The sequence below is a fragment of the Quercus suber genome, unplaced genomic scaffold (assembly GCF_002906115.3).
Source record: "Quercus suber isolate HL8 unplaced genomic scaffold, Cork oak 2.0 scaffold_252, whole genome shotgun sequence".
Taxonomy (NCBI): Eukaryota; Viridiplantae; Streptophyta; class Magnoliopsida; order Fagales; family Fagaceae; genus Quercus; species Quercus suber.
This window is the reverse complement of record NW_027069708.1, coordinates 559441-573997: the sequence shown is the minus strand read 5'-3', so window position 1 is coordinate 573997 and position 14557 is coordinate 559441. Positions and strand designations below refer to the sequence as shown.

Here is a 14557-nt window from a genome sequence, read left to right as displayed (position 1 = left end):
TCAAAAATCATATAGCTCAACTAATATTTGATGAAGTTTTGAATAGAAATCAAATTCAGCATGTATCCATTTAGTAGTCACTGGTTAAGTTAAGATTGGCAATGGGTATATAAGTAAAATTGACCAACATAAAAAAATTGGGTATGTGGAGGAGTGGATTCTTGGTACTTGGAGACTTTGAGTTGAGGAAAACAGTTCAGAATTTGGAGTAAAAGAGTAGCAGAAGAAGTGTCAATTTTCATTTGTAGAAACAGAATAATTAATAAGTTGAGTCTTGTCTTGAATCGTGCTCTCTCGCTCGCTCGAGGTTTCTGAAAACATGGAATTTGGGAAATCCACGGAGGAGGAAGACGCTCATGTTTGAAATTGAAATTGGACTCAGGTGCTGTTGTTGTTGTTGAAGTTGAAGCCGATACCACCATCAACCGCTCTGGGTTTCAGGTTTGTCTCTCTCATCCTCTTTAACCTCTCTTCCTTCTGCCTTCACAAAACAACATTGCATTTTTTGTCTTGGGTTTTGTATTTTCTATTGTATAATTTGTTTGCGTTTGGGTTTTTGAATGGGATTGTGAAGAGAGTTGAATTTTCATGGGTATTTTGTTTTGTTTTGTTTGGCTTTGGCCATGTGGTATTGGTAAGGCTGGGAGTGTCAATAACGAGGTTTGGTGCTTGGGTTGGTTTAGTTTTGTTAAGGAATGGTTGGAGATTTTATGTTTTTCAGAGTTAAAAGGTTTGTCTAACTGAAATGCAAGCAATTAACTGTTCGATGAAATGCCTCTGTGAGCTGTGTATTTTGATGCATGAATTTTTTTACACACAGATTTTGAGTTCTGGTGCCACAGTGACAAGGTTAGTAAAGTTTGTTGGTTGTCTTCAATGTAATCCAAGTAGTGGGCTTTTAAGTTTGAAACTAAGTATTATACTACGTGTGTCATGGTCACCTGACCCCCACGCCCAACCTGCTTTAAATCTAAAGAAACTGATTTTAATTGATTGGTACTTATCTTTATAGTGATTTTCTATTACGTGTGTTGCCAATCATGTATGTCCATGGAACTTGCTTAAATAAAAACCTTCGGATTAAGCTAACTAGTACAGATGAATGGGATTTGGATTCAAGGCATTTTAAATCAATTGTTTTCATTGCTATGCTTTCAATAAAATTTTATGATCTCAAATTATAATTTGACCACCTCATGATTCTCTTTAATCTTCTTCTATATATGCAACCATGACTGATTTAAGAAGTGGATAATAAAAGTCTTGTTACTGTTATCGTAAAAATAAGTTTGATTATTTTTAAGTATGGTTCCAGTTTTTTTTTAGTTTGTTGATTGCTCTGTTTAGGTGTTGCAGCTTTTTGCTGCTGGTGTTTTGTTGTTTGTATAGTTTGCTTATATCTTACATGTTTGATTAAAGGAATTGTATCTCTACTTTTAGTTTTCAGAATTAAGAAACTTCTCATAGTGAATATTTGATTTTTGGTTACCAGTTCTTTGCTAAAAACTTGGTCATTACTAGCACAAGCATGCTATACTTCTGATATGTTTCTAACGGGCTAGGTGATTAGTAATGCTGGTTAGATGTATAATTTTCTAGATATCCTATATAATTGGATACTAATACATCTCTTTCTTCTAAAAACTTTCACATATAATTGGAAATTATTACTTCTCTTTCTCCTAAGAACTTTCATGTAAAATATACTTTTTGGTGTGATTTCATGTAGAAGGATTAAGAAAATTAATAATTAAAAATATATTTTATTGATCTTAAATCCAAATCCAAATCCAAACTTAGGTAGCCAAATAGTGGAATTTCAAATGATAAATTTCATTCCTTCATTGTTTAAAAAGACCCAAACAAGGAATTTTAAAATCAATGGATTTCAAATCAAGGCATTTTAAATCAATGGATTTCAAATCCAAATCCAAATGTCCATCCAAACAAAACCTTAGCACCGATTAAAGAATACTTCCCTCCAACCTCCAACCTCCAAGGTAGGTTTTTTTTTTTACTTTAGTCCCTAATCCCTCATTCACATTGTTATTATTATTGTCTCCAAATTTTATCATCTACACTACGAGATTTCATTTGGGAATGCTTTTTCATTCCACTACAATTCAACCTTTTCTTATGTTATGTTATAACTATCTCAATACCCATCAACAACCCAACTTTGTGATTGTGATTATGATTGCCTTCTTTTTCTATTTAAGTTTCAGTATATCTGTGTCCTGTTCAACAATAATCACCTGTTGCGTTTTTGTTTGTTGGAGTTGGAATTGAACCTTTCAAAATAATTTAAAACTAAATCCAAAACCTAATTCCTCACACTTGACTTGTAACAACTCTACTCTGCATTATCTATAACAAATGCAAGCAAAGCAATAGACATTTGGATTAGGACTGTGAATATTCTTTTTTATTAAAGAGACGGGAAAATGAAAAGCATTTGCAAAGTTAGATGGATTAGGATTTAGGATTAGCCTCCACCCCTAACTATAACCAACCCCTTCAACTTCAAATTTAACCTTTCAAATATCATTGTAAAATTTTTCACTTTTTCATTGAAGATTCATTTCAAACAAACCAATAACATCTGTTCTTGTCTGCTAGAAAATAAAAACCCCAACTCACTAATGGGATTCTTCTAACTTGATATTGCTACCAGTTTCTTCTCAAAATTTAATTCCTAAAGAATATAGGCATAAATCAGTTGGTCATAAAAATAAGCTGTAATATTGTAATTGTCATCACCATGGTGCTGTGTCGAGGTATGTTTAATAATTGAATGGCTGCTGCATCTTTTCCATCTAATCAATGCTATGATTTCATTGCACATTAGGTCTAGGGAATGATAGCAGATTGCTGTGCCTGGCTTCATATTATTTGCACTGTCATGCAGTTTGCTTGGTTTATGGAAATAGTTTTAATGAACCAAAATGATTCTAATGGGAATCGTTGTCTAGTTTGAGCTGAGTCACAGCCATTATTCATGAGCTTCTACATATTGTAATAGGGTGTTAAATTATCTTGTTTCCTTACTTATCAAAAAATACATATCTGCTTTTACTTGTCAATAAAGTTTGTCAATCATAATTCATAATATAGGAATGCTTCAGCTCTAGCTTGTATCCATAAAAAAAAAAAAAAAAAAAATTCCCTTTATAGAAAGGCTTATCAATTTGACGATATCCCTTTTCTTCTGTCTCTTTTTTTCTCTCTTTAAATTTTCCTATGCCACAGTTGATATCTAGAGATACATGAGTGGCAACAGGCAGAGGACCCTTGGGGGTGGGGGTCAGCATGTACTGGACTACCTGAAACGAATGCATGCAGAGAATCCTGCTTTCTATTATTCAGTTCAGGGTGATAATGATCACACTAGTGGAAATATATTCTGGGTAGATGCAACATCCAGAATGAACTATTCTTACTTTGGGGATGCTGTCCTATTTGACACAACATACAGGATAAACCGGTATAGGGTACCCTTTGCCTCATTCACAGGGTTTAATCATCATGGGCAGCCTGTGTTATTTGGTTGTGCACTAATTCTCAATGAGTCAGAGTCCTCCCTCATATGGCTATTCCAAACTTGGCTTCATGCAATGTCTGGACGACCACCCGTCTCTATAACAAGCGATCCAGACCGGTTTGTACAAGTTGCTGTCACACAAGTTCTTCCTGAAACCCGCCATCGTTTCTGTAAGTGGACCATATTCAGAGAAATGCAAGAGAAACTGGCTCATTTATACCAGTCACATCCTACTTTCGATACAGAATTCAAGAAGTGCATAAATGAGACTGAGGCAATTGATGAATTTGAGTCATGCTGGGCTTCACTGCTGGAGAGATACTATCTCATGGGTGATGAATGGCTTCAGTCAATGTACAATGCTCGGCAACAGTGGGTCCCAGTATACATGCGAAACACTTTCTTTGGAGAGATATCTAGAAGTGAAGGAAGCGTGGGTTTAAATTTGTTCTTTGATGGATATGTGAATGCATCCACTACCATACAGATGATGATTAAGCAGTACGAGAAAGCTATAGCAAGTTGGCATGATAAGGAATTAAAGGCAGATTACGACACTACTAATGCTACCCCTGTTCTGAAGACACCATCTCCCATGGAAAAACAGGCTGCAAATCTTTATACAAGGACAATATTCATGAAATTTCAAGAGGAACTGGTTGAGACCCTTGCTAATCCTGCAACCAAAATTGATGACTCAGGGACAGTCACCACGTATCGAGTGGCCAAATTTGGGGAAGACCACAAGGCACACACTGTGACTTTCAATTCTTTTGAGATGAAAGCTAGTTGCAGCTGCCAAATGTTCGAGTATTCTGGAATTATTTGTAGGCATGTATTAGCAGTTTTTAGAGCGAAAAACGTTCTCACTCTTCCAGCTCAGTATATATTGAAACGATGGACAAGGAATGCCAAGAGTGGTGCAGTGTTGGATGAACCTGCTGCTGAGTTGCCAAACAGTTCTCGGGAATCTTTAACCGTGCGGTATAACAATCTACGTCAGGAAGCAATCAAATATGTAGAAGAAGGAGCAAAATCTATCCATATTTATAATGTGGCAATGGATGCTTTAAAAGAGGCTGCTAAGAAGGTTTCTGCTGTGAAGAATCGAGGTCCAGGACCTACACAAGGTGCTACTCTAGTAAATGGAGGTGGGCAAGAATTGCACGCAACTCAAGAAAATCAAAGGCAACATATCAATCTGTGGTAAGTCTCTCCCAGACTGAAAGATTATCTATTTCAGGGAATCTTGAAAAAAATTTTTTTTTTTTTGGAGCAATTATTTTAATTGATTGATTAGTTATTTGAAATGAGAGCGTTTCCTAAAACTGAAAGAGATATAATATATATATATATATATATATATAATTTCCTTCCTTGTCTTGTAAAACATCCATGTTTAATTGTTTTGTCAATCAGCTCTTAGCTCAAATTGTACTTTCTCCCACAATAAGAACATGGTGGAGGGTGAGGTCAAGAGTTTAAGAGCCACTCAGCACGTGTTATTTAGGGTGCGTTTGTATGAGCTATTGGAAAACGGTGTTTTGAGTTTGAAATGAGCGTTTGTAAAAAAGTTATGAGTTGTGGTTACAAAACGGAGTTTTGGGTTTTGGGATTTAAAAACGCTCTTTTAAGCTCTCAAAACACCTAACCAAACAGACCCTTACTAGAAAAAATAAATAAATAAATTAGGAAATCATATGTTTTCTCACCTGATTAGCCATTTAATTAAACATGTGTAGTATGCAATTAAACAGAAAAGCACACAGCATTAAAGATTCTCTGTAATGCGCTTCAGAAAACAAGATATAATAATTCTGTGGCATAACTTAAAAGAGTCTCATCTTTATATGCTTGTTGTGATGGTGCTTGCATTTCTATCTTGACTTTGATATGAATCATTAAATAATTGCTCAGGATGAGAAGAAAAAGAAAATTAGCGAATTGACTGCCGAGTTGGAGAATACAAATCAACGGTGTGAAGTGTATCGGTCAAACCTGCTAGCTGTTCTGAAAGATATGGAAGAACAGAAGTTGAAGCTATCAGTGAAGGTTCAAAATGCGAGGCTTAGCTTGAAAGAATGAACAGTACATGCATGACAAATTTCATGTTTCTTGTAAATCTTTCACATACTAGTGAGCATCTTGCAAGTGAGGGGGTGGGTGATTGTAGCGGCAGGCAGCCGTTGTTTGATTTGAAACATTTATTTTCCCTAAGAGATTTAGAATGTATGATAAAGATGTTAGATCCAAATGTTGAAGTATCTGGCTGGATGAACCATATGTTAGACTAAAGACAGTAGGAGCGATCTTTGTGACGAGGAAAAGAAATGCCATAAGAATACCCAAATGTTGACTCTCCTGATGCACTTTGAAGTGCAGAGGAGGAGGTTTAAACTAAAAGGCCCAATTATTAACGTCTTAATGATGCATTCCTGATGATGCACTTTAGATGGGCGAATGAACATACTGTGATTAGCCTTAAAAAAAAAAGTAAAAAGAAAATGATTTAACAAGTTGTCTTGTTTCATATAATATGATTAACATGCTATTTTTTATGTTGTGAAAATTATGAGAATAAAACATTTTCCAGCATCCTTTTTGGTCAACCATGAAATGGTGCCAGAACTGTTGTTCCAACTTGTACCTGCTCATCGTGGCCTAGCTGCCAATTGGCCGAGTAGGGTTGTGTTAACGGGCACCGTAAGGTGCCTGTTAACAACAGCTTTTTTACTTTTTTTGGTACATTTTTTTGATCTCTTCTGCAATTTTTTGCAGCTTTATATTATTTTTTACACATTTTTACAACTTTTTGCAACTTTTTGAATGAAAAATACATCCTTAGCCAGCACCAAACCTGTGCTGGTTAATATTTGCCTAGTATAATAAGAGCAATTCTAGTTGGAAGCATAAATTCGTGTAAATTGCCTACTAGTAGCAATTTTTTTTTTTTTTTTTTTTTTTTTTTTTTTTTTATGTACCACTTCTGTAATTTCTTTGGCTTCTTAAACTTGACTGTACTATTGTAATGTACTATTTAATGGTGATTTGGACCTAACACTCTCATTGAAAGCCCATAGAATTGCATGCTTAATTATTTCCTTATTGGGCAGGGAAGGGTGATTTTTTTTCTTTGGTATTTCAGATTTTTATTTTATTTTTACAGTAGTTTAGTTTTATACTTGGCACCTGGAATGGAGAATATACATAATTGACTCCATTTTAAATTATGGGTTGCTTGTACTGTCGTAGTTTTAAGTGATGCATTCCAATTTGACACTGCTACATGTAGGTTTCTGTATATATTGGCAGATCTGCTGTGCATGGTTTGTGACATTATATTGTATGTGTGCAGGATGATATGGACAGGAGAATTCGAGAACTTACCAATGAACTGGAGAGTGCAAATCGAAAATGTGAGGTTTATCGGGCAAACCTGCTTTCAGTTTTAAAAGATATTGAGGATCATAAGCAGCAGTTGTCGATTAAAGTGCAAAACATAAAGATTAGTATGAAAGACGGCCTCTAAATTGCAATACAGTTAGATACATGTAGTTTATTTTAAGTCTATGTAGTCACAATGTTCTTTGGTTTGGACTGGGCTGTTCGCCTGTTCCTTTCACTTTCAGTAAGTAGATGGTGTAGAGATTGGGTAGTCTTCTCTTGGATAGATGATGGATGTTAGGTTGCCTTGCACAGTGTATTTAATTTGGTGCCTCTAGATGTGGATTGTAATAAATTCAAAGTGGTAGTTACTTCATTCAAACCCAAACCCAATGTTTTTGCCTAAGATCTAATCAGGGGCAGTTCAACCATTAGGCCAAAGACCCAAAATAGAAGATAGCCTCTTAAATATATCTATTTTTCTTATAGTGTTGCAAAAAATAATACTGTAATAAAAAAATAAGGCCTCTCACTTAGAATTAAAAAAAATAAAAAAGAGCTTCTTTTATTGGCCGATAGAATACCTTGTCTATCTTATGGTGTAAAAAAATTTAATTAAGCTAAATAATAAATAAAATTATTTTAAATATATTACTATATTCTTTTTGAATGTTCTTCAACATTTTATTAATATGTTTTATTACGTTTGTGGTTGTAAACGTTTTCAATCTCCTAATAATTTTATTATTCCTTTTATCAAAATTTAAAAAAAAAAAATAGAATTAATCTTATACCTGCAACTACTCGCATTGATTCATAACTCCAGGTGTTTTGGAGGGCTGTTATAAATTATGAGTAGGTTTACTATAAGAATAGAAATGCCATCCAGCCANTTTTTTTTTTTTTTTTTTTTTTTTTTGGGGATGAATAATATTACCAACTAAGAGTTTGAAATGTTTTTGTAACCTAAAAGAGCTTATGCCATTTGAGCCTCTGATCCTGTAGCAACCATGTGTTATTTGGTCTCAGGACACTATCTATATATATATATATATATTTTTTTTTTTTGTGGGGGGGGGGGGGGGGTTAAGTTACAAATATAACTGTCATCTTGGCAGAATGCTATGGATTGGTTTTCAAAGTAATTCTTCATAATCTTATCAAGCATTCTCCTAGTTGATTTCCATTTGGATTTTAGCCTTAAAGAATTGCATAATCTTGTTTGTTCTTTTGGTCAATGTGTATCTGTTAAAATTAATCAGCCCCAACACTGGTGTGGTGTGGATGTTAATTATGTGTTAATGTTATATCAAATGCTCCATAGTCATGTTTGGCACTGATTCTTGTGCTTGTTTCTTTAGTAGGCAAACAATTTGCTGGGGATTTTACCTGAGTTTTGTTTATTACTTTATTTCTACTGAATTGTGTATTTGAGTTTTGAGATTTTTGAAAAATGTGATGCTGTTAACCGGAGTGGATGATTACAGCTTTGCTGTGGATTAGCTTGAGAATGATGTACCACTTCTGTAATTTCTTTGGCTTCTTAAACTTGACTGTACTATTGTAATGTACTATTTAATGGTGATTTGGACCTAACACTCTCATTGAAAGCCCATAGAATTGCATGCTTAATTATTTCCTTATTGGGCAGGGAAGGGTGATTTTTTTTCTTTGGTATTTCAGATTTTTATTTTATTTTTACAGTAGTTTAGTTTTATACTTGGCACCTGGAATGGAGAATATACATAATTGACTCCATTTTAAATTATGGGTTGCTTGTACTGTCGTAGTTTTAAGTGATGCATTCCAATTTGACACTGCTACATGTAGGTTTCTGTATATATTGGCAGATCTGCTGTGCATGGTTTGTGACATTATATTGTATGTGTGCAGGATGATATGGACAGGAGAATTCGAGAACTTACCAATGAACTGGAGAGTGCAAATCGAAAATGTGAGGTTTATCGGGCAAACCTGCTTTCAGTTTTAAAAGATATTGAGGATCATAAGCAGCAGTTGTCGATTAAAGTGCAAAACATAAAGATTAGTATGAAAGACGGCCTCTAAATTGCAATACAGTTAGATACATGTAGTTTATTTTAAGTCTATGTAGTCACAATGTTCTTTGGTTTGGACTGGGCTGTTCGCCTGTTCCTTTCACTTTCAGTAAGTAGATGGTGTAGAGATTGGGTAGTCTTCTCTTGGATAGATGATGGATGTTAGGTTGCCTTGCACAGTGTATTTAATTTGGTGCCTCTAGATGTGGATTGTAATAAATTCAAAGTGGTAGTTACTTCATTCAAACCCAAACCCAATGTTTTTGCCTAAGATCTAATCAGGGGCAGTTCAACCATTAGGCCAAAGACCCAAAATAGAAGATAGCCTCTTAAATTATATCTATTTTTCTTATAGTGTTGCAAAAAATAATACTGTAATAAAAAAATAAGGCCTCTCACTTAGAATTAAAAAAAATAAAAAAGAGCTTCTTTTATTGGCCGATAGAATACCTTGTCTATCTTATGGTGTAAAAAAATTTAATAAATAAAAATTATTTTAAATATATTACTATATTCTTTTTGAATGTTCTTCAACATTTTATTAATATGTTTTATTACGTTTGTGGTTGTAAACGTTTTCAAAAAAAAAAAAAAAAAAAAAAAAAAATCAAACTCTAACATTCTAAGTAAAAAAATGAGATTAAATGGGTACGGAATAAAAAATGAATTGAATCAAGAACCCCTAAATCTATTTCTCCATACTCCATCAAAAGAAGAGAAATAAAAATCCAGTTCTCTATATGTCCCCTGGACACAATCTGTTACACCTTAGCAAGGATTTCCAAGATAATCAAGCCCCGGTGGAGAACAAGTTGCCAAATTAACATTGATGGTTCATCCCAAGAATTTAAGAAAAATAATGGGAAATCCCAAGATTCACCCATGCGCAAGTTAAAATTCTGAGGACTACCAGTTCCTCACACACTTTTTTATTTTATTGATAATTCCCTGGTTGCAATGGGGGAAGAGATTTGAACCCTAAACACCTCTATTGTAAACATCTGCAAGTGCTAGTTGAGCTGCTGAGAAATAAGTCATCAAAAAAGTCCATGAAAGAAAAGGTGTAGAAAGTATAGGATTTGGAGCTCCACTCGTAGAGTCTTCAGAATGAGGACTTAAAAAAAAAAAAAAAAAAAAAAAAGAGAGAGAGAGGAACTCAAGATGTGGCAAAGATATCTCATTGCCCTCAAAAGGACAACAATTCCTCTCTTTTTAAATGCAGCACATAAGACATGAAGGAGCTGTACCCCACACACTCTTTAACCTAACATGTATGTATAACTTGATGCAATGCATATATACTTCTCAAGATTAATTTCCTAATGCTAATAATGACTAGGGGTTGGGTGTTCTTAAGTATATATATTCAGATGTCTTCCACCTACAACATGTACATAGAGGCATGTTATCAAAAATAAAAAATAAAAACATGCACATATAGGCATTGTCATGGGGTTTTCATACCAGATTCATAGCCATGTTTTGCAGGATCCAACACAATACAATTATTTCATGATGTTAGGGCTTAAATAAACATAACAAAACCAAGAGCAGTTCACCAGACAATTAAAAGTAACCAAAAGAGGAGGGAAGGTAAACACGTAAAAGAAAATTTACTTGATAGTAATTTAAGAGAACAAATGAAAGTAGAAAAAAAATATAAATCAATTACATGCAACTCTATGGAGACAGATAAAGCAAAGGATAAGTAGAAATGAAAATTACTCTTACCTCAGATAGATGCTGTCCTGAGCACCTTTCAAGATCATCAGTGGTGCAATTTGTACGACTTCCATCAGTCGCCAAGTTACCCTTAACACGCCCGTTGGCCATGCCTGTTTTTCCCTCGTTCTTTGTTGCATGAGAAAGTTTTTTTGCAGCCACTTGCAAAGCACCCATTGCCACATCATAAGTTTCCAGAGCCTTTGCCCCTTCATCGACAAATTTGAAAACCTCATGGCGTAGGGTATTATATCGTACGGTATGAGATTCTAGATAATTGGTATATACATCACTAGTACGTTCTTCTAATATAACACTGCTCTTGGCATTTCTCGTCCATCGTTTTAATATATAGTGAGATGGGAGAGTAAGCACATTAGTCACTCTAAATACTGCCAATATATGTCTGCAAAGAAGACCTGAAAACTCAAACATCTGGCAACTACAAGTTGCTTTCATCTCCAAAACATTGAATTTAACATAATAAGCTTTATGATCCTCCCCAAACTTGGACACTTGATATGTGATTACCTCCCCATCATCCTCAGCCTTGGATGCCATGAAAGTTAGCGTTCCAACTAGCTCCTCTTGAAACCGCACAAATAGTTTTCTCGTGTAAAGTTCAGATGCTTGTTTCTCCATTGGAGAAGGGGTCTTCAAAATCGGGGCAGTGTTCATAGTATCATAATCTGCTTTCACCTCTTTCTCATTGCGACTCTCTAAAGCTTTCTCATATAGCTTAAAGAACTGACTCAGATTGGTTGAGGCATTCACATAGCCATCAAAGTATGAATTCATACTATCACTTCGCTGGGTTATAGACATTTCTGCAAAGAAGGTATCCCGTAAATATACAGGTACCCATTGCCTGCGAGCGGAGTAGATTGTTTGAAGCCACTCATGATCCCTGAGATCATATCTATCAAGAAGTGACAACCAGCAAGACTCAAATTCCTCAATCAACTCGGTCAAGTTAACACATTTATGAAAGTCCGCTTCAAAATTTGGGTGCTTGAGAAACACATGGGACAACTTCTCCTGGCATTTTTTGAAAATGTGCCATTTGCAGAAGCGGTGGCGGGTCTCTGGGAAAACCTGTGTGATGGCTGAACGTATCACCGCATCATGATCAGTTGTGATTGACACTGGAGGTCGACCAGACATTGCCACAAGCCACGTATTAAACAACCACACAAATGATGCTTCAGATTCATTTATTAGGAAAGCACAACCAAACAAAACAGGATGTCCATGATGGTTTATCCCAGTGAAAGGTGCAAAGGGAAGACGGTACCTATTGGACCTGTAGGTAGTGTCAAATGTAACAGTATCACCAAAGTAAGTATAGTTCAGCCTCGCCTTTGGATCAGCCCAGAAAACATTGCTCATAGACTGATCCTCATCACCCTGCACTGCATAGAAGAAATTTGGGTTCTCGGCATGCATTTGTCTCAAATAATCCAGAACAAGTTGAATGTCCCCTTCTAAGCTCCTCTGTCGGTTATTCCTCATGTAATTCCTACAATCAACCTCTGTAAATCCAACTTTGCTTATTCCACCATACTCTTTAATGAGAGCAGACATAATCCTCCGAGGACCCATCCCAGCAGCCTGCAAGGTATCAATCAAGGTCTTGGCAGGGCCAGAGATTTGCCTGTGAGAGCGAAGGCAGTGCACCTGATCGGGTGGAACCAGCTCATGATTGTGTTCCCTTACAAACCCAGACACAACCCATTTCCCTGAGTCCTGCATCTTGACAGACAAGGATGCTTTGCAGCCCACTCGAGTAATGGTTCTTGGGCGCTTAATCTCTCTGTCCTTGGTGCGCTTCTCATTCAAGTTGCGAAACCCCTCCTTAGCACAGACAAATTGCCTCTGTATGATAGCCCCATCACGCCTGGAACGACGGGAGGAGCTGACACGGGTACTGAAGCCAACACGACGAGCATAAGAATTATAGAAAGCCTTGGCAGCCTCTTCAGACTCAAATTCCATTCCTTCATAAGGTTCAAGGTCCAATAGGTCCCCCTCAGGAAGATAAAGTTCAGAGCTTGTGCCAGCACCACCTCCACCACTGGTAGTGATGTGAGTTGGGCTATCAACCATTTCTTCATCATCCATATCCACACCATCATCATCACCACCACCACTCCCCAACCCAATATCAAATTCAATCATCTCATTATCCATGTAGGAATTTGAATTATTATGATTTACAATTTCAATGGGCAACCTAACCGTGTGAATTTCTCACTCATATGCTTTACTAGTAAACACTGATAATCACAAATAGAAAGTATTCTAATTTCCAATACCCAAAAAGCCAAAAAAAAAAAAAGGAAACAAATTGAAAAACAAAGCACTGACCCTCATAAGCGTAACCCAACTCTGTTTTTCATAAATAATAATATCTCCTGCTCCATCTTCAGCCAAAAGAATCTCAGCCCACAAAGCAAAAACCAATATTATAGAAAATATGAAGAAAAACCCACCCAAAAAAAAGTGTTCTTTATCTGTTTTCAGCACAAGTTGTAGGTTTAACAGACACAGAAATGTGAGGTACAGAGTGTGGAAAGAAAAGTTAAGTTACTTTATTTTTCTTTGTTTTGTTCTAGGGTTTCTGTTGAGTATTGAGAAAGAAGAAGAGAAACCCTAGAGCTAGAATCAAATGGGTTTTGATCTGGTTTAGAATTTGGAGGGTTTGCTCTTTCCTTTTGCAATAAATAAAAATAAATAAATAAAAAAAGATTGTGAAGAAATGAGAGAGAGAGAGAGAGAGAGAGAGAGAGTTTTTTTTTTTTTTTTTTTTTTTTTAATCTTTTTGATTTCTTTTCTTTATTTTTTTTGGGTCCTTTTCAAATTTAATCAAGCGTGATAGGGTTGATGAGAATTTGCTATTTTCATTCAATCTCACATTCACCTATTATGTTAATCTTATCCTAAGCAATTGTACCAAATTACCAATTACAAGTTTCTTTGTTAATTGAAGAATTGACCAATTACTTTGGCTTTTTTTCTCCCTTTCATTTTAAATTATTAAAATAAATGAATAATTTCAAAAAAATTCCGCACTTTGCACTATAAAATCTAATATTAATATTTTTACAACAATCTTTTTTGTAATTATAGATCTATAGTAGATCAGGTGTAATTTTTAAATTTTATTTTAACTTATGAAGAACTAACACTTTAATAGTTTGTAAAAATATTGAAATTTTATGATTATAAAAAATCTTTTCCTTTTTTTGTTCAATTTTTAATTTACCTCCATTTTATTTTACCAAAGAAGTCATATATATTTCAAATTCTACTTATACTTTACTTTATTTACAAATTTCCCTTGTACTTCACAACTTCATTTACAAGATCAACTTCTTTATTTCATCTTTTAATCAAATGAGAGCTTATTAATTGCACAATGATATTTAATTAATTCTATTTCGTTCCATCAATCTGTCCAATTTCAAACCATTTATATGATATTATAAAAAGACACTACCAATTAAGCTTTAGACACTTAGGGGGTGTTTAATACACTTATTTAAACAACAATTTTCAGTGTTTAAACACTGAAACACGTATTTTCACAACACTTTTTAACCTACACATATTTCCACAACACTTAAGCAATGATACTAGATACCTCTAACCTAACGAGCCCCCACATTCGCAATGTCAATGATCAACCATGAAATGAGGATGCTTGTAAGTGTAATGGTATCAATAATCACAACTTGAGGAAGAAAGATGAAAGATGCAAGGTCATGAGGGGGAATAAACATTGGAAGTTGTGCAAGAATTTGCACAAACAAACACAAGACTCATCTAGTAAGAAATTTCTAGTAACATTATT

At 35.0% G+C, this 14557-nt stretch overlaps 2 protein-coding genes across 2 annotated transcripts; one reads left to right on the top strand and one right to left on the bottom strand.

The window, feature by feature from the left end:
• Positions 1–225: 225 nt before the first annotated feature.
• On the top strand, positions 226–5599 carry LOC112003245 (protein FAR1-RELATED SEQUENCE 9). Its single transcript, XM_024035437.2, has 3 exons — positions 226–441; positions 3250–4747; positions 5459–5599. The coding sequence occupies exons 2-3, from the start codon at positions 3267–3269 to the stop codon at positions 5487–5489; spliced, it is 1512 nt and encodes a 503-aa protein (XP_023891205.2). The 5' UTR covers positions 226–441; positions 3250–3266; the 3' UTR covers positions 5490–5599.
• Positions 5600–10647: 5048 nt separating this feature from the next.
• Positions 10648–13492, bottom strand: LOC112003220 (protein FAR1-RELATED SEQUENCE 5). The gene has a single exon (XM_024035408.2). It carries the CDS (start codon positions 12892–12894, stop codon positions 10663–10665), a length of 2232 nt encoding a protein of 743 aa, XP_023891176.2. The 5' UTR covers positions 12895–13492; the 3' UTR covers positions 10648–10662.
• Between the last annotated feature and the right edge of the window lie 1065 nt (positions 13493–14557).

What these genes read in the sequence shown, in the direction of transcription:
- LOC112003245 (XM_024035437.2), top strand. Translation starts at nt 3,267, where the DNA reads ATGAGTGGCAACAGGCAGAGGACCCTTGGGGGTGGGGGTCAGCATGTA. An exon ending in AGGCAACATATCAATCTGTG is followed by an intron (nt 4,748 to 5,458) that starts GTAAGTCTCTCC and finishes ATAATTGCTCAG; the next exon opens with GATGAGAAGAAAAAGAAAAT.
- LOC112003220 (XM_024035408.2), bottom strand. Translation starts at nt 12,894, where the DNA reads ATGGATAATGAGATGATTGAATTTGATATTGGGTTGGGGAGTGGTGGT.